This window comes from Sarcophilus harrisii, chromosome 3, assembly GCF_902635505.1.
Source record: "Sarcophilus harrisii chromosome 3, mSarHar1.11, whole genome shotgun sequence".
Classification (NCBI taxonomy): Eukaryota; Metazoa; Chordata; class Mammalia; order Dasyuromorphia; family Dasyuridae; genus Sarcophilus; species Sarcophilus harrisii.
Window position 1 is genome coordinate 1,480,163 of NC_045428.1, and position 20,250 is coordinate 1,500,412.

Sequence of the window (20,250 nt, forward strand, 5' to 3'; positions counted from 1 at the left end):
GTCTGTATCTGTGTCTATGTCCATGTCTGTAACTGTGTCAATGTGCGTGTCTGTATCTGTGTCTATGTCCATGTCTGTATCTGTGTCAATGTGCGTGTCTGTATCTGTGTCTATGTCCATGTCTGTATCTGTGTCAATGTGCGTGTCTGTATCTGTGTCTATGTCCATGTCTGTATCTGTGTCAATGTGCGTGTCTGTATCTGTGTCTATGTCCATGTCTGTATCTGTGTCAATGTGCGTGTCTGTATCTGTGTCTATGTCCATGTCTGTATCTGTGTCAATGTGCGTGTCTGTATCTGTGTCTATGTCCATGTCTGTATCTGTGTCTATGTCCATGTCTGTATCTGTGTCTATGTCCATGTCTGTATCTGTGTCAATGTGCGTGTCTGTATCTGTGTCTATGTCCATGTCTGTATCTGTGTGCATGTCTGTATCTGTGTCAATGTGCGTGTCTGTATCTGTGTCAATGTGCGTGTCTGTATCTGTGTCTATGTCTGTTGGTGTCAACGTCCATATTTGCATCTGTGTCCGTGTCTGTGTCCGTGTCTGTGCCCGCGTCTGTGTCTATGACCATAGGGATTTGGTTCAACTTGGCCTTGTGGGACATGAGTTTGAGTCTGGCCTCTGTCACTTGATCCCCGTGAGACTTTGAACAAGTTACTTCCCTTTTTTGAACTTCAGGTTTCTCCTCTGTTAAAGCAAGGGATGGGATTAGCTGACCTTTGAGACTCCCCTTCCCCATCTCCCGTAGTCTGCGTGCTGACCCCAGGACTGGCACCCTCTCCTCCCCTCCCCCCAGTATTGTACTAGCAGGCGGCGAGGGATTCGTGGCATCCCACCTGGTGGCCACAGTCAGCTGCGGGCTGCCTGGCCTGGGGAAGCCCCTTCCTCTCCCTTTCCTGACTTCACGAGGCCTGGGGAGGCCTGGGGAGACCTGGAGTCTGGGCCGCCCTCCCCGGGTGTACTGGGACATTTGACTTTTATTCCAGCCTGGCCTTTCTTTTGCTTTCTGACCTTCAGCAACTCTGAATTTCCCTGGGCTCTGATTCCCACCCCCCCACCCCCCTGCCAGCCCCTCTCTGCCCTTGGGGGATCAACTTGGAGCCCAGAGATCCCTCCCAGCCCTGGCATTCCTGAGCTTCAGGAGGCTGCTCTCTGGGGTCTCTACCTGTCTCATCTCCCCAGGCCACTTCCTCCATGAAGCTCCCCTAGGCTGCTCTAATCGCCTGTGGCAGCTCTCTGGCTGTCCCGGGGGGTTCTCTGGCTGTCCCGGGGGGTTCTCTGGCTGTCCTGGGGGGCTCTCTGGCTGTCCCAGGTGCTCTCTGGCTGTCCCAGGTGCTCTCTGGCTGTCCCGGGGGCTCTCTGGCTGTCCCGGGGGGCTCTCTGGATGTCTGCTGGTCTCCTGATCTCCCTCACAGTGCGTTGTGTGGGTCAAGCGTCCCTTCCCTCACTGCGGGGGGTCAGCTGGGGCCCAGCTTAGCAGCTGCCTTTCTCATGATCTTGCACCTCTTCCGTCCTTGGGATTCCTCCCTCCTCCCTCTGGGTGCTTGTCCCTGGTCCCCAGGAGCGGTGTGGGAGCCCGAGGGCAAGGCCTGCTGGGAGCCACTGGGGAGGGACCTTAGGGGCACTGACCCCAGGGGATGGCTTACATCAAGATCAAACCTGAAGGGTGCCAGGCTGGTCCAAGCTTTATCACTTCCATCTGACAGATGGGGAAACTGAGGAAATGACGTGGTGCTAGACAAAGTGCCCGGGAAGAGTCCCGACTGGGGGCGGGGGCTCAGAGACCCCACGGGCTAAGACCCAGAGAAGGAAGGCCCGTGGTCAGGTGGCGGGTCAGCAGATGAAAGGCGGGGGGCTCCTTTGTCCCACGGCCATTCTCTCCCGAAGGGGCTTGCCCCCCGCCTCCCGCTCCCCCGTGCCCCGCTTCTGTTTCTGCAGGTCCTGGCCTGGTTTGAGGAGGGCGAGGAGACCGTAACGGCCTTCGTGGAGCCGATGGTGATCGTGCTCATTCTCATCGCCAACGCTGTGGTGGGGGTCTGGCAGGTGGGTACGTGGTGGACTGAGGTCACACCCGGCTGTGTCCCCCAAGAGGCCCAGAGCACCCCGGGATATTGGGGGCCTTTGTCCCGGGACATGGCTTCCCTCCCCGCCCCTAGTGCTGCCCCGAGCTCACCCTGGAGCAGCCGGTGCAGCCCTTGCACTTCCGCTAGCCTTCCCTGAGCCCCAGCCCCCCCGGCCCCCCTCGCGTGCTGACTGGAGCCTGCCTATGCCGGCAGGAGAGAAACGCAGAAAGTGCCATCGAGGCTCTGAAGGAGTACGAGCCGGAGATGGGCAAGGTGATCCGCATGGACCGCAAGGGCGTGCAGAGGATCCGGGCCCGCGACATTGTCCCCGGGGACATTGTGGAGGTGGCAGGTGGGGGCCGGGGGGGGCAGGGCGTACATATACTGTGCACAATGTGTGGGGGAGGGGCACGGGGGCACAGTGTGGGGGAGGGGCACGGGGGGCACAGTGTGTATCTGCTGGGACACGGGGGCACAGTGCGCTGTGGGGGGTTCCTGGATGGGGCACAGTGTGCTTGCAGACAGGGTCCCTGCAGGCTTGGGGTACAGCAGGGACCCCAAGTTCCCCCACAGAGCAGCTTCAGATTTGCCCCGGGGTGAGTTACGGGGGTCATGGGGGCTGAGGGAGGCCGGGCTCCATCGCTCCCCAGTAAGGAGGCTTCGAGCTTCCGGGGGCCGACCCTCGGCCCTGCCCGGCCCCTGGCTGTGTCGGGCTCGCCGGGAAGCGCAGTTCTGGGCCGGCTGCAGAGCTCCTGGGCCGGCAGGAAGAGCGGGGCGGGCCGGCAGGGCCGAGGGTCCGGGGCTCGCCCCAGCCAAGGCCCGACTCTGGGTCTGCTCCAGCTGGAGGAGCTCGGGCCGGGCCCGCGGTGGCGGCCAGGAGCCTCGGCCTGTGCTGGGCGCCAGGGTGGGCTTGGGGCCCGTGGCCGCCCAGTATTCCACAGCCCCCCCGCCCCGGGCCGGGCGCTCCCTGGTCCTGCCCTAGTCTGGAGCCCCTGCCAGGGCCGCACAGTGTCCTGGCCCCCCCCCGGCCTGGGGCAGGAGCTGGCACGGTGGGGGAGGGCCCGAAGGCTTCTTGGGCCTGCCCCTGCAGGCTGGTCCCACTCCTCGGCGGCCTCGGGGGCGGCGGGCAGAGGTGCCCTGGCTGGGCGGGCGCCCAGCTCCCCCCTCCCCCATGCCACTTCCTGCCTCCCCTCCCCCGCCGGCCGGCCCCAGCTCCCCAGGAGAAGCCCCCGGAGGACTGTGGGAAAGTGTTTGCTGTGGCGACGGCCGCGTGGCCGCTTCCTGCGCCTTCCCGGATCCGGGGCCGGCTCACATTTTCCACTGCCTTGACTCAGCCGCGGCCCCGAGCGTGACCCGAGCCGAGCTGTTTGAGTCTGAAAGAGGAAAACGTGGGCCCCCCCCCACCCCCCCAGCTATTCATGGCCGAGGGTGCCAAGGAGCCAGGGCCGGCCCTGCCCCCGCTGCCTCAGTTTCCTCCTCTGTCAGAGCCAGACTGTCGGCCCCTCCTAGGCCCGGTCCTTTGTCCTCTGATCTCCCTCCCTTTGGGGGCTCCCAAGGCCGGTGTTTGGGGCAGGCACGGGGGACTTCCTGCTGCTCCCCGAGGCAGACAGAACTCCTGTTCCGGGCGGGGTCCTTGCTGACCCTCCCCTGCAGGATCCTGGGCCAGAATGGTCTGGGCTGGAGGAGGGGGGAGGAGGGGGCCCAGCCTTCACAGGGGGTGTCCCCAGCCCAGTCATGGACTTCCTCCTCTTCCTCCTTCTCCTCCTCTTCCTCCTCCTCCTCCCCCTCCTCCTCCTTTTCTTCCCCTCCTCCTTCTCCTCCCCCCTTCTCCCCTCTTCCTCCTCCTCCTCTTCCTCCCCTTCTCCTCCCCTCCTCCTCTCCCTTCCTCCTCCTCCTCCTCCCCTCCTCCCCTCCTCTTCCTCCTTCTCCTCCTCTTCTTCCTCTCCTCCTCCTCCTCCTCCTCCCCTCCTCCCCTCCTCCTTCCCCTCCTCTCCCTTCCTCCTCCTCCTCTCCCCCTCCTCCTCCCCCTCCTCCCTCACAGCTCCCCAGCTCAGGGCCCACCTCTCGGAGCGGGAGCCGCAGCCGCTCTGTCCAGCCCTAACCTCTCTCTCAAGCTCCAGCCTCCCTTCCCAAAGCCCGCCCGGACTCGGGGGCTGCCTGGGACTGACCGGGTCGTGCAGACTCCTCACCTCTGAGGCCCAAGGAGGCAAATTCCCCCCCCCCAGTGCCCGGGCCCAGTCACGTGGGGCTCAGAGGAGGGTCCCGGCCTCATTGGGGGGGCTTGGCAGGCCTGGGCGGGGCTCCCTCCCTGACCGGGCTCCTTTCTCGCTCCCTCCCCCACTGCAGTTGGGGACAAGGTGCCGGCCGACATCCGCCTCATTGAGATCAAGTCCACCACACTGAGGGTCGACCAGTCCATCCTGACAGGTGAGGGCGGCCGGGAGGAGCGTGGGGAGCACCGGGACGTCCGGCTCCGGGCCCTGCTCCTGCTGCTGGGGGGCAGATCAGGGCCGGCCGTGGCCCCGCCCCCTGCCGGGCGCTCTGGGAAACGGGCAGAGGGACCCCTGCCGGCTTCGGACTCAGGGGCGCTTGTGTGTGTGCAGGTGAATCCATGTCTGTGCTCAAGCACACGGACCCCGTCCCCGACCCCCGCGCTGTGAACCAGGACAAGAAGAACATGCTCTTCTCTGTGAGTCTGCAGCAGGGAGGGGGGGGGCGGGTACAGTGGGGGGGGGCAGCCTTCTGGAACAGTCCTGACCGCCCAGCTCCTCCCCCTGTCTGGGGCGGCCCCTTCAGTGCGAGGCCCCCAGGAGCACGGGGGTCCCCGCTTTGTGAGGCTCTGGGAGCCTGGGACCAGGAGAGCCGCTGGGGACCTCCCTCGGGGCTCCGGCGTGGAGCGGGGAGGCTGTGGCTCGGGAAAGGCAGCGCGGGGCTGGGGGCTGAGGGCTGGGCCTGGGGGCTGGCGGGTGCCATCTGCGCCGGGGGAGAGCCGGAAGGTGGGGAGCATCCGCCCCCCGTGCTCGGCCATGGAAGGTGTCTGTGACTGGCCCCGAGGAGGGCCCGTGGCTGCCCAGGCCGAGCGCCTCCTGTGGGCAGGCTCCTCTCGGGCCCACTCGGACCTGGGCCAGGAACCGCAGCCCCCACTCCCGCCCCCCAGTCAGGGGAGCCCCAGGCTCAGTGCCGGCTGCTCAGCGAGCCCCCTCTGACGGCGGGCAGTGCCCCCCCCATGGTCACCGAGCCCTTCCCCCCCAGGGCACCAACATCGCTTCGGGGAAGGCCGTGGGTGTGGTCGTGGCCACCGGCGTCTACACCGAGATCGGCAAGATCCGCAACCAGATGGTGGCCACGGAGCCCGAGAAGACGCCGCTGCAGCAGAAGCTGGACGAGTTCAGCCAGCAGCTGTCCAAGGTCATCTCCATGATCTGCGTGGCCGTCTGGGCCATCAACATCGGCCACTTCGGCGACCCCGGGCACGGAGGCTCCTGGCTCCGCGGGGCCGTCTACTACTTCAAGATCGCCGTGGCCCTGGCCGTGGCCGCCATCCCCGAGGGGCTCCCGGCCGTCATCACCACCTGCCTGGCGCTGGGCACCCGGCGCATGGCCAAGAAGAACGCCATCGTGCGCAGCCTGCCCTCCGTGGAGACCCTGGGCTGCACCTCCGTCATCTGCTCCGACAAGACCGGGACCCTGACCACCAACCAGATGTCCGTGTCCCGGGTGAGTCCCCGCTGTGCCTGCTCCCGCCTCCTCATCCTCGTCCTCCTCATCCTCCTCCTCCTCCCCTCCTCCTCCTCTTCTTCCTCCTCTTCCTCTCCCTCCTCCTCTTGCTCCCCTCCTCCTCCTCCCCCCTCTTCTTCTTCCTCCTCCTCTTCCCCCCCCTCCTCCCCTTCTTGTCTGTCTCTGGCGGGAGCCCTCCTCTGGAGGAGGGACGCAGCTGCACCGGGCGGTCGTAGGGGGGGTGGCTGGGTGGGCTGTGGAGGGGGGGGCTCCAGGCTGGCCGGTGGGCTCACTCTCATCCCTGGGACCCAGGACCTCATCCCTGCTGCCCCCCCTCCCCAGGACCCTGGGCTTGTGGCCCTTTTCTGGTCCATCAGAAAGCTGTGGGCACCTGGGACGGGGGCGGGGCCGCTGCTCTCGGGGTCCGAGGCTCTTCTGGCCGTGAGCTTTCCGGGGGGAGCTCATGGGCCTGAGGGGAGGGCGGTCTCTGAGCCCCTTGAAGTGCCCACTCAGAGGAGCAGCTGGCCTTTCTGGGCCCTTAAGGGCCCCTCTGGGAGACTGGCACCCACCCCTCAGTGGTCTCAGGAGCGTGAGGGTCCCGGTGGAGGCCGGAGGCCAGGACTTGGGCGGCCCAAGGGGCTAGTTTTGGGGGGGTGTCCTTCCTGGCCGTGACTAGAATGTTTCAGTGACAAATATTTTCCTGGAGTCAAACGTTTTCTTGATAATAACCATCATGCTTTGAGTGCGGGGAAGCCGTTCCCTGACCCCTTCCCAATTTGGCCTTGTTCCTTCTCCCCCCCTTGGGGGAGGGGATGTGATTCCTCCCTTTGACTCCCTCCCTGCCGGCAATCCAAAAGTCCCGGCTGTTTTCTGGGTGGGGACTTGTTCCTCTGTCTCCCCCCACGGTGCCTAAGTCAGGGCTATCACCCAGTGGGGGCTCAGTCTGGGGAGCTCAGGGGAGCTGGAGACAGTGCAGAGCCGGCGGGAAGAATCCAGCCCCAGCCCCTGATCGCTCACATGGGGTCCGGCCCTTTGCCAGCCCGTGCCCCGGCCCCGGGAGCTGGGGCAGACGTGAGGGGGGCCCCCTCTGCCAGCCCCGGGGGCCTGCAGTCACTCCCTCCCAGAGCCCCCAGAAGCCTGCGGGACTGGGGCCCTCTCCTGGACCACCGGCAGCCCCACGTCGCCCCGCAGGGAAGGACCGTAAGTGCTTCCCCTGCGCCCGAGGCCGGAGTCTCCCCGTTCCATCCGGGGTCTCTGGGGAGAAGGGGCTTGGAGAATTCTCACACCAAGCGCCCCCAGGCTCCCACTCTGTGAGTCGCCCTGGTGATGGACCCCGGCCGTGGCTCCTGTGGTCGGGCCCCCCTCAGGACCCCCATGGACCCGGGGTAGCCGCCCCCCTTCCCGAGCTCTGGTGCGCCTGAGGTCCGGGCCCCAGCTTGAGAGGCCTGAAACCTTCTAGTGCCCCCCCCGGCGTGCGCTCCTGTCTGTGGAGGCAAAAGGAGCCTCTGCTCAGGCTGTTTGGACTCCGAGGCAGAAGCCAGTCAAGGATTGGCTGCAGAACGTCTGGGCCAGAGGCCTCCCGGCGGCCATTGCCCCCTGGCCGCTCGGGCTCTCCCCGGCAGGGACAGAGACTGGGGGCGGCCCCCGAGCCCCGGGCTTTGGGGCCCCCACAGCTGGGCTCTGGCGGGGACGGTGTTTGTACTACCCATGTCCCGGGGCCAGTGGGCAGCCACAGGATCGGGGAGGGAGATGCTCATAGACCACGTAACGTTTGACCCAGGAATTACCTACGGGGCACCGGGGCCGTTTCCTAGGGGGCACTGGGACTGTTACCTGGGGAGGCACCGGGGCTGTTTCCTGGGGGGCATCAGGACTGTTACCTGGGGGGGCCATTTCCTGGGGGCACCAGGCACTGACACCTTGGGCCGCCCTGGAGTTGGAGGGTGACTCCCAGCCCGTCCTCACTCCCCTTTAAAAGCCCTGTGGGAGCTGAGCAGAGGAGCTCCGGTAGGCGCCCTGGGGTTTGCCCTGAGGACTGGCCGGCCCCCTCGGCGGGCACCGGGCTCTGGTGCACTCTGTGCTCTCTGGTAGCCGGCCTGGGTGCTCCGGCCGGACCAGGCTGTTCTAGGCCGGCCCCGGGGCTGTTGGCTTCTGGCCTGCCCGGCTGGCACGGGAAGGGGGGGGCTGTGGGCACCTAACTGCCTGCCCCGCCCCGTGGCTCATTCGGTTCCTCTTGGGGCCGGGCCAGGCCGGGCCCCTATTTACCTGCTAGGAGTTCCCCGGGCGGGAGCCAAAGGCATGGTTCCCTCCCTCTCTGGGGACAGCTGCTAAATATTGACCTTGGCAGCTGGAGGCTGCAGGGGTGGGGTGGGGGAGGGTGTCTTTCTGACCGAGGCCACCTCGCAGGAGAGGCAGAGGGAGCCCCTCCCCCCAGAGCCCCCCCTGCCCTCGGTGCCCCCGGGGCTCCCGCCTCAGCGCCCGAGGCTGCCCTTGGCACAGGGAGAACTCTGCCCAAAGTCAAGAATAACAATAACATTAGGCCCTTGTCTCATTTCCTGGGCCCCTTCCCAGCACCTCCCCCATCTCGGCCGGAGCCCAGGAGGAGCTGGGCTGGGGAGAAAGGCCAGGGCCGGGCCCTGCCCTCAGCCTTTGGGGGAGACGGCGCGGGCGCGAGGCAGGGGCCTGGGCCCGGCAGGGGGAGCCCCCCCGAGGAATGGGGTCCGTGGGCCGGGAGTGGTCGGGCCGAAGGGGGCAGGGACACCGAGGCGGAGGGAACACGGGGCTGGGGGAGGGTTTGCCAGAGGGAGGGAGGGCCCCGGTAACCGGAGCAAAGCACTGTGGGGCTTGGCTGTGTGGCGCAGTGGATAGAGCCCGTGCCAGAGGCAGGGGAAGCCGAGTTCGAGTTTGCTGGCTGGGTGGTCCCCAAGTGCCTTCAGAAGGAAGAAAGGGGAACTCCCTGGGGAAACTCCCTCCTTCTGCGCTGGGTCCCACAGAGAGGCCCAGACGCCCCTGGGGCCATCATCGGGCTGTTTCACCAGGTCGGTGGTGGAGCTGGGGGGGGAGGGCGGGGCCGAGGCCAGAGTCCTGCTCTCTATCCCAAGGGCAGCTCTGACCCCAGCCCCTCCCGGCAGGTCCCCGATCCCCCAGCTCTGTGCCCTGCTTGAGGCTGCACAAATTATTCATTTGCTCGCCTGGAACTTTCCCAGATGTTCCATGAGATTGTGGCCCAGGGTTGGGGGAGGAAGCTCACGGGGCTGTCCTTCTGTCCCCCCCCCCCCCCAGGCCTCCTCACCATCATCCCTCAGCTGCCTCCCCTCGGTCCCTCCCTCTGGCCGCTCCCTGCCAGGAGACAGCAGGTGTTGGGCTGTCAGGCCAGGAGAGGTAGTGAGCTCATGGGCGCCCCCTGGGAAGGGTCAGAGGTGGGATTCGGACGCAGGTCCCTGGGAACTCCTTCCCTGTGGGAGCTGGGGGAACAAAGGGAGGGTCTGGCCCCTGCCAGGGTGTTTGCGGACTTCCTGTGGTCAGGGAACCGAGCCCGTGCTCTGCTTCCCCGGTAGCAAGGCTCCGCATCCCCCCTCCGAGCTTTTGCAGCCTACGGTCTCCTCCACCAGGCGCTCAGCCCTTCTCATGTCCCGTCTCATGGGAGAGAAGCTTCTGGCAGGCGGCTTGTGGTGGTTTCCTGTTGCACCTTGTCTCTCAGCCAGAGCCACCCCCTCCACCTCAGCCCCAAAGGGAAGACCCTGCCCCTTCCGGCCCCTCCTGCCCTTCTCATCCCCTCCCCCCTCCCCAGCACTGGGGCTCCTCAGTGAAGAGGAGGGATCCCTCAAGGGGCTGAGTGAGTGAACTGGAAGCCTAGAAATAAAGAAAGGAGGGGGGAGAGGAGGGGGAGGAGGTCTGACCCTCTGTCACTCATCTTAGTCCTGAATGCCCTCGCCTTTGGCTCCAGGTGCCTGAGACTGAATGACTGGCAGACAAGCAACCTTGGCTGCCCTGTTGGAAAAACTCTGGTGCACAGCATTGGGCTGAGCTTAATTGTCACCGATTACTTTCCAGTTTAATCAACAGGTTCTTGTTTTTGTTTTTTTATCAATTTTTTTTTCCCCTCAGCAATTCATGTTTTCCACTTTATCAAACACTGGGCAATTGAGTTGTTTCTGAATCCTTGTTTATTCTGTTCCACTGATCCAGCCCTCTATTCTTTTTGCTATTGTTTAATCCATACCAGGTTTTAATGACTGCTACTTTATAATATAATTTGAGGTCTAGAAGTGCTATTCCCCCTTCACAATTCTTTCTTTCTATCATTTCCATTAATATTCTTTTGTTTTAATTTTAAACTCCAAAGAACTTGTTATTTTATCAAGCTTTGTTATGTCATTTGATGGGTTTAGGTTAAAGTGAAAATTAGCTGTTGCAGTGTCGTTTTTGCCACCTTGGCACAGCCTCGCTGTGAGCCAGGGCCATCCTGGCAGCTCCTGAAGTTGTTCATTATTGTTTGTAGGAGCATTTTGTAACTGCGGTTATATAAGTCTTGTGTGTGCTTTGAGAAGCCGATCCCCTAATGTTTTGTACTCATCTGGAGTGGAATTTTCCTTTCTGTTTTTGCTTCTTCAGTTTTGTTGCAATCATGTAGAAATGCTGTTGATTTTTGAGGGGTTTGTTGTAATCATGTAGAAATGCTGTTGATTTTTGAGGATTTATTTTACTGTAATCATGTGGAAATGCTGTTGATTTGGGGGGATTTATTTTGCTGTAATCGTGTAGAAATGCTGTTGATCTTTGAGGGTTCGTTTTGTTGTCTGCAGCTTTGCTGACATTATTGTCTCCGTTAGTATCTTTGCTGATTCCTTGGGGTTTTCCCAGCAAATTATTTCCAGCTTCTCCCGACCTCTCTCAATCTCCTCAATTCTTTCTGTTGTTGCTGACATTTCTATACCGAGTCGTTGCTCCAAGATTTAGAGCCAAATGAGGGTCAATGAAAGGAATGGACGTGTGGAGCCTGGGAAATTTCTCAGAGAACCTCCAGGGCTGTGCTGTGAGAGGGAGATTAGCCTGGTCCTTTTTGGCTCCGGAACCAGGAGAGATGGAGGGAGCCCCAAAGTGAGGGGTGCTCAGAGTCACAAAGAGGCTGCCTTGAGGAGGCTCCCCCACCCCGCCCCCGCTCAGAGCTGTTCCAGTAGGAAGGAGGGTTGGGGGAGGTTGTGGAGGTCTCCAAGCCCCCCTGCCTCAGCTCTCCGCCTTTGCCTCGCTCAGCCTCGTCTCCCTGCGCATGCCTTGGGTGCCCCCTCCCTCATCTTCCTCATCATCTCCTCGGCTCCCAGCGGCCCCCTCTGTCCCTCTTCTCTGCCGCTTTTGCTGGTCTCCTTTCTCCATCACCTGTGGCAGGGCCAGGCCATGGGGGCCGTTGGGCTGGGCCTTGATCGGAAAGGGGCAGGAGGGAGCCACGGGCTGGCCGCTGGGGCCTGGCCGGGGCTCGGGTGCTTTGGGCCCTGGGTCCCAGCTGATCCCTAAGCTTCTGGTCCCTTCAGTCTCCCGGCCCCTCGTTACCTGGGGGGGGGGGGGCAGGGCCCCTTCTGGCTCCCTCCCCTTGCCTGCTCATGTTGGCTTAATGACTGATTCCTCTGTAGGAGGCGGAAGGGGTCAGGAAGCCTGTGACAGGCAGCAGGAGGGAAGCCCCGGACCCTCCTGGGGGCTGAGTTTGGGGGCTGGGGGCCGGGTTCCTCCCTCTACCAGCCTGGATGTCCTGGCCCGGGGCAGATGGAGCAGGGGCCTGGAACCGGTTGGGTCGGGCAGACCAGAGGAGGGGAGGGTGTGAGAAGCTGTGGAGGGCGGGTGGGGGCCAGGGCGGCCTCTCCCCCAAGGAGGGCGGCCTCTTGAGCCTCCCTTTCCCCAGCAGGCCAAGGGAGGTTCAACGGCCTTGTCCACAGCAACTGTTGGGGCCGGTCCTCCCGGTATCCCAGGTGCCCCTGACTCACCTGTCGTCCCCTGCCCCCCTCCAGCGGTCCCAGGCTCCCCCGCCCCCAGCCCTCCCTGGCTGCCCCGCCCCCAGGCTGGGATCTTGGAAGCGCGCCAAGCCTTCTTGGCACCCGAGAGACAGGTGACCTTTGCATTCTGGCTCCGTCCCCAATCCAATAATGAACAAAGGCTGGGAGGGCCCGAGGGGTGCCGGGGAGGGGAGCGGGCGCAGAGCCGCTTCCTCCGGGACTTTTCCCCGGAGACAACGGGATTCCTCCCGGCCTTATAAGGGCAGAAGCCCCAGCGGCTTCTCCGGGAGTCTGAGGCCTGGCCCCGCGCCAGCCGCCCGGGAGGGAGCTGGGCCGGCTTGGACAGGGCTCTCCTATCCTGTTTATGGATGAATGTGCAGCCACTTCCTCCTGGCTGTTTGTCACAAATGTAAACGCTCCTTCCATCCTCCTTGGAGAGACCCAGCTGCTCGCTCCCGCCCGGGGCCCTGCCGAGCAGCTGAGGGCAGGGGGGGCCCCACTGCTCCCTCTGCCCCCAGAGGCCCCTTTCACCCCCATAGACTCCTATCTCTGTCTCTATTTCTGTCTCTGCCTCTATTTCTGTCTCTCTGTCTCTGTCTCTGTCTCTATCTCTCTCTGTATCTATTTCTGTCTCTCTGTCTCTATCTCTGTCTCTGTCTTTCTGTCTGTCTCTCTGTCTCTGCCTCTGCCTCCCTTCCTTCTTTCTCTCCTTTTTCCCTCTTTCTTTGCCATCTGCATCTGCCTTCTAGAGTGTATTTCTTTATTTAGCATTCTGTTTTCTTTCTATGTGTCCATGTCTCTCTGTCTCTCTCCTTCTCTCCCTCCCTCCTTCCCTTCCTTTTTCCCTTCTTCCCACAAGCACTTATTTTTTAAAGTTTATTTATTTATTTTTAGCATTCTTTTTTTGAGTTCTAGATTCTTTCCCTCCCACTCCTCCCCCACCCACTGAGAAGGCAAATAATATCATATACATTATACATGTGAAGTCATGCAAACCGTATTTCCATATTGCAAAAAAAAAAAAAAAAAAAGCGCCAGAAAATTAAGGGAGAAGCTATGCTTCGATTTGCCTCAGAGTCCATCAGCTCTCTCAGGAAGCGGGTAGGACGTTTGCATCGTGGTCCTTTGGAATTATCTCGGGTCATCGTCTTGATCGGAGTGGCCGAGGCGTTCCCGATGATGGAGCGTCACGACAATATTGCTGTTCCTGTGCACGGGATCTCCCGGCTCTTTGCAGTTCTCTTTGCATCAGTTCATAGAAATCTTCCCAGGTTTTTCTTCCCGAAGCCAGGCCCCTCCCCATTTTCCCTGTTGCAACAGCTTTCCCTCCCAATCGTATGCCATGCCATGGCCAGCCATTCCCTAACCGATTTCCCGATGCCTCGCCACCACAAAGGAGCGCTAAATAGCTTTGTAGATGGGGGTCCTTTCTCCTTTAATCTGATCCCTGGAACGTTACCTTGGTATTCCAGATACGCCCTTGGTATACCCACTACCTTCACCCACCAGCCCTTATTCGGCCACTCGCCAGCTCACGGGCAGCCACGGGGTTCTAATTCTTTGCCACCCAGATGGAACACTGAGCTAGGAGTGCATTGCTGGCTCCAAGACTGTGGTTGGTTTTAAAGCCCTTCGGTCATAGTTCTAAATTGTCCTCCCAGATGGTTGGAGCACGATGATTCCACCAACATTAGAGTGCCCGTTTCTCCCTCATCCCTTCCGGCATTTGTCACTTCTGATGGGTGGCACCTCAGAGTTGTTTTAATTTGCATTCATTTTATCACTAGTGGGTTAGAGTCTTTTTTCATATGACTCGAGGTAGCTTTGATTTCTTCTCCTGAAAACTTCCTGTTCATGTGCTTTGCCCGTTTATCAGTTGGTTCTTTTTTTTATGAATTTGATTCAATTCTCTACTCAATAAATATTTGAGAAATGAGACCATTAATAGAGAAACTTGCTGGAAACATTTCTGATATTTCTTCGTTGTCTGTGATACTTTATAGCATAATGCAACTTCCCTGATTATCTCTTTTAGTTAGATCTTTTTTGCTTTTGCTTTGTCTGAGATCAGTTTTTTTTTTTTTTACTTCAATTGAAGTACATTAGATTCTGCTCTAGCCCTTTCTTCTTTTTAAAGTTTTTTTTAAGGTTATATATGTACATTCATTTTTTACTTATTTTCATATGAATCCTGTTGGGAGAGAAAAACCAGAACAAAAGGGGGAAACCACAAGGAAGGAAAAAAGGGGGGAAAAAGGGAAAACAGTATCCTCTGATCCACATTCAGTCCCCATAATTCTCTCTGAATGTGGACGCAAAGTTTATTGGGACTGCCTTGGAGCACTGAATTGTTGCGAAGAGCTAAGTCTGTCACCCGATCTTGCCGTGACTGTGGCCAGTGTTTGCCGGGTTCTGCTCACCTCCCGCGGTCCTTGTAAGTCCTCCTGCTGATCCATTCTGATAAATCAAAGATATCCCATGACCTTCATACACCAGAACGTGCTCAGCCCCTCCCCCGCTGATGGGCAGCTGCCCCCTTTCTAATTCTTTGCCACCCAATGGAGCCGCCGCCACCATTTGTGCCCCCGTGCCAGCCCTTCTAACTCTGGATGTGGCTTTTTGCTTCTGGAGTGTCTTTTGTGCATGTGGTTGGACTCTAGTTTCCAATCCATTCTACTGTTATGAATGAGTTCCTCCCATTCATATTCACATATTGGTGCCTAATAATGTATTTCCTTCCATCCCATTTCATTGTTTATCCTTCCCTCTCTTTTCATCCTGTCTCCTCCGCCTCCCTTAATCCCATCTCCCTTCTATTACGCCACCCACCCTGGTCAGTTCTCTCTCTCTCTCTCTCACTCACTCTGGTCAGTTCTCTCTCTCTCTGTGTCTGTCTCTCTGTCTCTCTCCTCTCTGTCTGTCTGTCTCTGCCTCTCTCTCTGTCTCTGTCTCTCTCTTCTCCGTCTCTGTCTCTGTCTCTCTCTTATTTTCCTGTCTCTGTCTCTCTCTTTTTCCAACTCTGTCTCTGTCTCTCTCTCTTTCTCTGTCTGTCTCCGTCTCTTTCTCTCTCCCTGTCTCTCTCTTCTTTGAACCAATTCTGATCAGACTGAGGTGCAAGCATTGCCCGACACCATCTTCCCATCTATTCTTCCTTGAGCATCTCTTTTACGTGAGATGATTTACTCCATTCTACCTCTCCCTTCCCCTTCTCCCAGTGCATTTCTCTTTCTCACCCCTTCATTTTATTTTTTAAGCTATAATCTTAAGATATTCAACTCCCTTCTCTGTCCTCTGTCTATGTTTTCCTTTAATAATGAGAAAGTTCAGGAGTTAAAAGTACCATCTTCCCATGTAGGAAAGCAAAGATTTTAACTTTATTGACTCCCTTATGACGATCCTTTCCTGTTACCCTTTTATGCTTCTCTTTGAGCCTTGTGTGCGAATGCTAAAATTTCTGTTCAGCTCTGGCCTTCTCGTTGGGATTACTTAAAAGTCCTTTATTTCATTTTTTTCTTTTTGGATATCCATCTATCAGAGTCGCCTCACACCTGTGTTCTCTGTATTTTTACTCCTCCAAACTGCCCTAACAGAGCTAAAGTTCATAGGAGTTATTGTGAAGGAATGTAGAAAGTTTCACTTTACCGAATCCCTCATGGTTTCCTCTTTCTTCTTTACCTCTTTATACTCCTCCTGAGTTTGAAATTTAAAAGTCAAATTTTCTGTTCTGCTCTTCTTGTCAGGAATGCTTGATAATCCTCCATTTCATTGAATATCCGTTTTTTTATCCTGAAGGATTATACTCAGTTTTGCTATGCAGGGTATACTTGGTTGTAATCCTAGTTCTCCCTCCAGACTCTTTTATTCCCAGCCCTCTGATCCTTCGGTGTAGAAGCTGCTAAATCTGATGTGATTCTGATTATGACTCCATGATATTTGAATTGTTTCTTTCTGGCTGCTTTTGACTTGAGAGCTGGGGAATTTGGCTAAAATACTTCTGGGAGTTTTTATTCTGGGATATTTTTCAGGAGGTGATTGGTGGATTCTTTAAATTTCTATTTCAGTGTATGATTCTAGAATATCTGGCCAGTTTTCCTTTACAATTTCCAGAAAGGTGATGTCTAGGCTTTTTTTTTTTTTTTTTTTTTTGATTATGGCTTTCAGTTAGTCCAATAATTTTTAAATTATCACTCTTCTCTCTTGTTTTTCAGGTCAGATAGTTTTTTCTTTTTCTTAAAATGTTTTACAAAATAATATCTTTGTTTTCAAAATGACTTACAAAGATAGTTTTCAACATTCATTCTTGCAAAACTTTGTGTTCCCCTCCTTCTCTCCTCTACACAGCAAGTAAACCCGTGCGATTCTTCTAAACATATTTCCACATTTCAGATACTTTTTTTCTAGTGCAATATTTTACATTTTTTTCTCTTTTAAAAATTCTTTTGATTTTCTTTTATTGTTTCTTCATGTCTCGTGGCGTCATTAGCTTCTACTTGCACAATTTAAATTTTTAAGGAGATATTTTCTTCAGTGAACTTCTGTATCTTTTTTTCCCCATTTGAACAAATGTAATTTTTAAGAAGTTCTTTTCTTTGGTGATTTTTTTGCCCCTCTTTTATCATTAGGGTTTTTCTGTTGTTTTTTTTTTTTAAGATGATATTTTCTTTAGTATTTTTATGCCAACTTTACTAAGATATTGGCTCTTTTTTTCTGAGGCAATTGAGGTTAAGTGGCTTGCCCAGGGTCACACAGCCAGGAAATGTTAAGTATTTGAGGTCATATTTGAACTCGGGTCCTCCTGATTTGACTCCAGGGCTGGTGCTCTGTCCACTGCACCACCCAGCTGCCCCTCTAAGATTTGATGATTTAGAGCTTCATGTTAACTCGGACTGCTCTGGGGGTTGTGGGGGCCTCAGTTTTAGGTCTTTTGCTGTTGTTTTTAGAGCTGGTTCTATAAGTTTTCAGTGGTTCCGGGTAACAGGGGACAGTCACTGTGCGTGAACTTTCTTTGCCTAGAAACTGCAAGCTGAGCCCCCGCTCCCCTGTGACTGAGTTCTGGGGCTCCTGTACCCTGGAACTGTGGCCCCAGAATGTCCACGGTCAGTAGGGTTGCCGTCGGTGCCAGAAGGTGCCCTTTGAAGTCTCCTCCTGACCAGTCTCCTCCTGACCAGTCACCTGACCCCTTACTCTCTCCTGAGCTCCTGCAGTCGTCACTGCGGCTGCCTCTGGTGCCCCCTCCCCAGCATTTACCCATCGGTCTCTGTCCAGCACTGTGCACACAAAGCCAGAGCTCCCCTTCCTCCCGGGCGTTCACATTCTCAGGGATGAGGCGCTTTGGGGCAGGGTAGGCCCTTGCTAACTGTGGGCATTGGGCGTGACTTCCTGTGGGCCGTGGCACCAGGGCTGGCTTTGGGAGCAGCTGCAGGCCCACCCAGCGGGGGCCAGCGCCTCTGGGAGCGGCTGCCTGGGGCAGGAGGTGGAGCTGGGGACCCCTGCTGAGGGAGGGCGGGCCCGCGGGTGTTGGATGTCAAGGTCCCATTGCTAGCTTCCCCCCCCCCCAACCCGGGAGCAGGCTGGAGCCCAGGAGCGGCTCCTTGCCAAACCTCTCTGGGCGCAGGGCTGCCCCTGGATTAGCCCGAAGGCTCTTCCTGTTTGACTTGAGAGCTCTCCAGGTGTCATGAAAAAGGGCAGGTCTGGGAGGCGGTCCCTGGCTCTGTGCCACGTTTGGTCTCCTCATCCTCACCTGGGGGAGGGGGGGTAAAAGAGGGGGGAGCAGCTCCTCAGCCAGGCCCAGCCTCTTGCTGGGCATGCCTGCTTCACGACCTCCCAGTCCCAGCTGGCGGTCTGGGTGCTAGAGAGGCCTTCGTGTCCAGGGCCCTGGGGGGGTGGGGAGACAATGAGGGAGAATTTAGTCTGGTGGGCCCGGATGCTGCAGGGCAATGGTGGGATTCTGTACGTGGGGATGCCCACTTGCCTGCCTGTGAGCACCAGAACAAAGGGGCCTTCCCACATACAGAATAGATTGGGGAGGGGGGGGGTGTGTGCAGGCAATGCAGCTCTCGACCACGCAGGGCTTGCTACCCTTTCCAAAAAGTGCATAAGAAGCAACACCTGCACCTTCCCAGCAGTCTGCTCGTCTGTGCGTCTCCCTGCCCTTTGTCCACTGAGCACTTCAAAACATGCGAGTGACGCCCTTACCGTGTTTCTCCTTTGCTAGCCCCCCACCCCATCCTCTCAACCAATCAAAATAAAGAACAGAGCCTCTGTGGCGTATACAAGGACAAGCAAAGCTTGCTGGCTGGTCAGGTCAGGAAACCCGTGCCTCTTTCCACACCTGGGGTCTCCCACCCCTGGGGGAGGGGGTTTTCCAGCTCCATCCTTGGTTGTGTTTGGAGTCGTGGCTGAGCCTTGTTTGCCTTAACAGATCCTAGACTATACAAGACAAACAAGAAATAATTAACTAAGGGAAGGAACTAGAATTCAGAGGCCTGGGAGAGGCTTTCTGTAGAAGATGGGATTTTAGTTGTGACTTAAAGGAAGGCAGGGAGGTCAATAGCTAGAGGCACCGGGGACTGCCATGGAGTGTCTTGCTTGGTGGTGGAACAGTCAGAAATGTCATTTGGTCAGAGTACGTGTCAGCAAGTAGGTGTCACAAGCCCAGAAAGGGTTATGAAGGGTTTTGAAGGCCAAACAGGATTTTGTACTTGCTCCTGGAGGCAATGGGAAGCTACTGGAGTTTATGGAGTAGTGGAGGGATGATCCCACAATTTAGGAAGGTCCCTTTGGTGTCTGAATGAAGGATGAACTAGAGTGGGGAGAGACTAGGCAGGGAGGCCTTTCAGAAGGTCACTCAATAATCCAGGTGTGAGGGGATGAGGATCTGCACCAGGATGGGGCAGGGTCAGAGCAGAGGAGAAGGAAGAGTGGAGAGATGCTGTAGCGGTGAAATTGACTAGAGGCGCTGCAGAGGGGAAACTGACTAGAGATGTTGCATAGGTGAAATACACAAAAGCAGCAGCAGAGGTGAAATCAACAAAAGATGCAGCCAAGGTGAAATGGAGAAGAGATGTTGCAGAGGTGACATTGACTAGAGGCGCTGCAGAGGGGAAACTGACTAGAGATGTTGCATAGGTGGAATAGACAAAAGATGAAGAAGAATCCCCTCTCCTCGGCTGTGGGGTCCTCCGTGGGGACCCTTCCCCTGGTGCCGGGACATTGCGTGGAGCCCGTTGGTGACCGGCAGTGGTCGTCCCTCCCAAATGCCGCCTTTGTCCGGGGCAGATTCTCCTCGGCCGGTCTGCAGCCCGCTCGGTGGGTCTCCTCCAAAGTCCCGGGGGCTTCCTAACTACCAAGGACCAGTCGCAGAGTGGCCCGGGGTGGCCCACGGCATGCCCTCCTGCAGCCACGTGTGAAAGTGGGCCCTCAGCACCAGATCCAGGCTGGGGGGAGAGTCAGAAAGCAGCATTTCCCAGCGAGGCCAACGAGCCCCGGTGTCCCCAAAGGCGCAGCCCCCCAAGATCCCTGCCTGGAGACTGCCGAAGGCCAAGATTTTCCAGGCACGTGGTTGCTGGCACCCGAGTGTGACGACCCAGAGAAGCCAGACTTGGAGGGGACCGAGACCGCAGCCAGGAGGGAACAGAAAGCTCCTCGGGCCGGAAAGCTCCTCGCGGGTCTCGCCCATCTGCTTTCTCGGGCCACTTGGTCAGAACAGAACGGACTGCGAGGGCTGGGGGTGGATCTGTGTAAAAAAAAGAAGCAGTGACAGGAGCTTGGGCTGGACCCGAGTCAGAAGAGGACAAGGACGTCCTGGCGAAAGCAGAAGCTAGGGCGGAGCTGCCGCAGGACGGCCGCGCAGTCTGGCCCTTAGGTCGGGCCGTCGGGGGATGGAGGAGGAATGGCTCCAATAAACAGGTAGAAGGGGGAGGGGCTCCGCCGGCCGGGAGCGCCGTAGCACGAAGGGAGCAGGAAGCCGAGAGCGAAGCCCGGATCCCACGTGTTTATTGAACGAGCTGGAGAAAGGGGACAGATGGGAGAGCGGAAGGGTTAAAAATAGAGATTACGTCGTCTCCAAGTCCGCGCCGAGTTCGCCCAAATTAGAGCGCGCGCTCGGTCATAAAATAAGCCCTCGGTAAGTCGAGGAGGCAGCAGTCGGGCGACTGAGCTCTCGGCCCCACGGGGGGATAAGACGGGAGATCAGTGACCGTGACCCGAGGGAGCCTCAGGAGAACCAGAGCGCGGCCGAGGGGACCATCACGAAGCTGAAACGAAACAATCCCGGCGTTGCTGTCCCAGGGCGGGGGGCTGGGTGCGAGGGGGCTCTTGGAAGGCGTCTTGCAGCAGCAGCCCTTCCCAGCGCCCCCTGCCCAGGGAGGCGGGGCAGCCCCAGGAAGCAGCCCCCGGTGGGCTCCTCTTTGCCCTGGCCCAGAGCCTGCTTAGTTGGGCCTCCGCCTCTGGCCGTGGTGCTGACGTTAGGAGGCTGCCCTGGG

General features: G+C 58.1%; 1 protein-coding gene across 1 annotated transcript in view; it reads left to right on the top strand.

Annotated features, from left to right (window-relative positions):
- The window catches only part of ATP2A3 (ATPase sarcoplasmic/endoplasmic reticulum Ca2+ transporting 3), a 34,653-nt gene that overhangs the window by 3,912 nt on the left and 10,491 nt on the right, over positions 1 to 20,250 (top strand). Inside the window, exons 3-7 of the mRNA XM_031957384.1 lie at positions 1,942 to 2,046; positions 2,280 to 2,418; positions 4,413 to 4,493; positions 4,670 to 4,755; positions 5,319 to 5,783. Of these exons, the coding sequence (XP_031813244.1) occupies positions 1,996 to 2,046; positions 2,280 to 2,418; positions 4,413 to 4,493; positions 4,670 to 4,755; positions 5,319 to 5,783 (822 nt within the window). The 5' untranslated portion in view covers positions 1,942 to 1,995. The remainder of the gene's footprint in view (positions 1 to 1,941; positions 2,047 to 2,279; positions 2,419 to 4,412; positions 4,494 to 4,669; positions 4,756 to 5,318; positions 5,784 to 20,250) is intronic.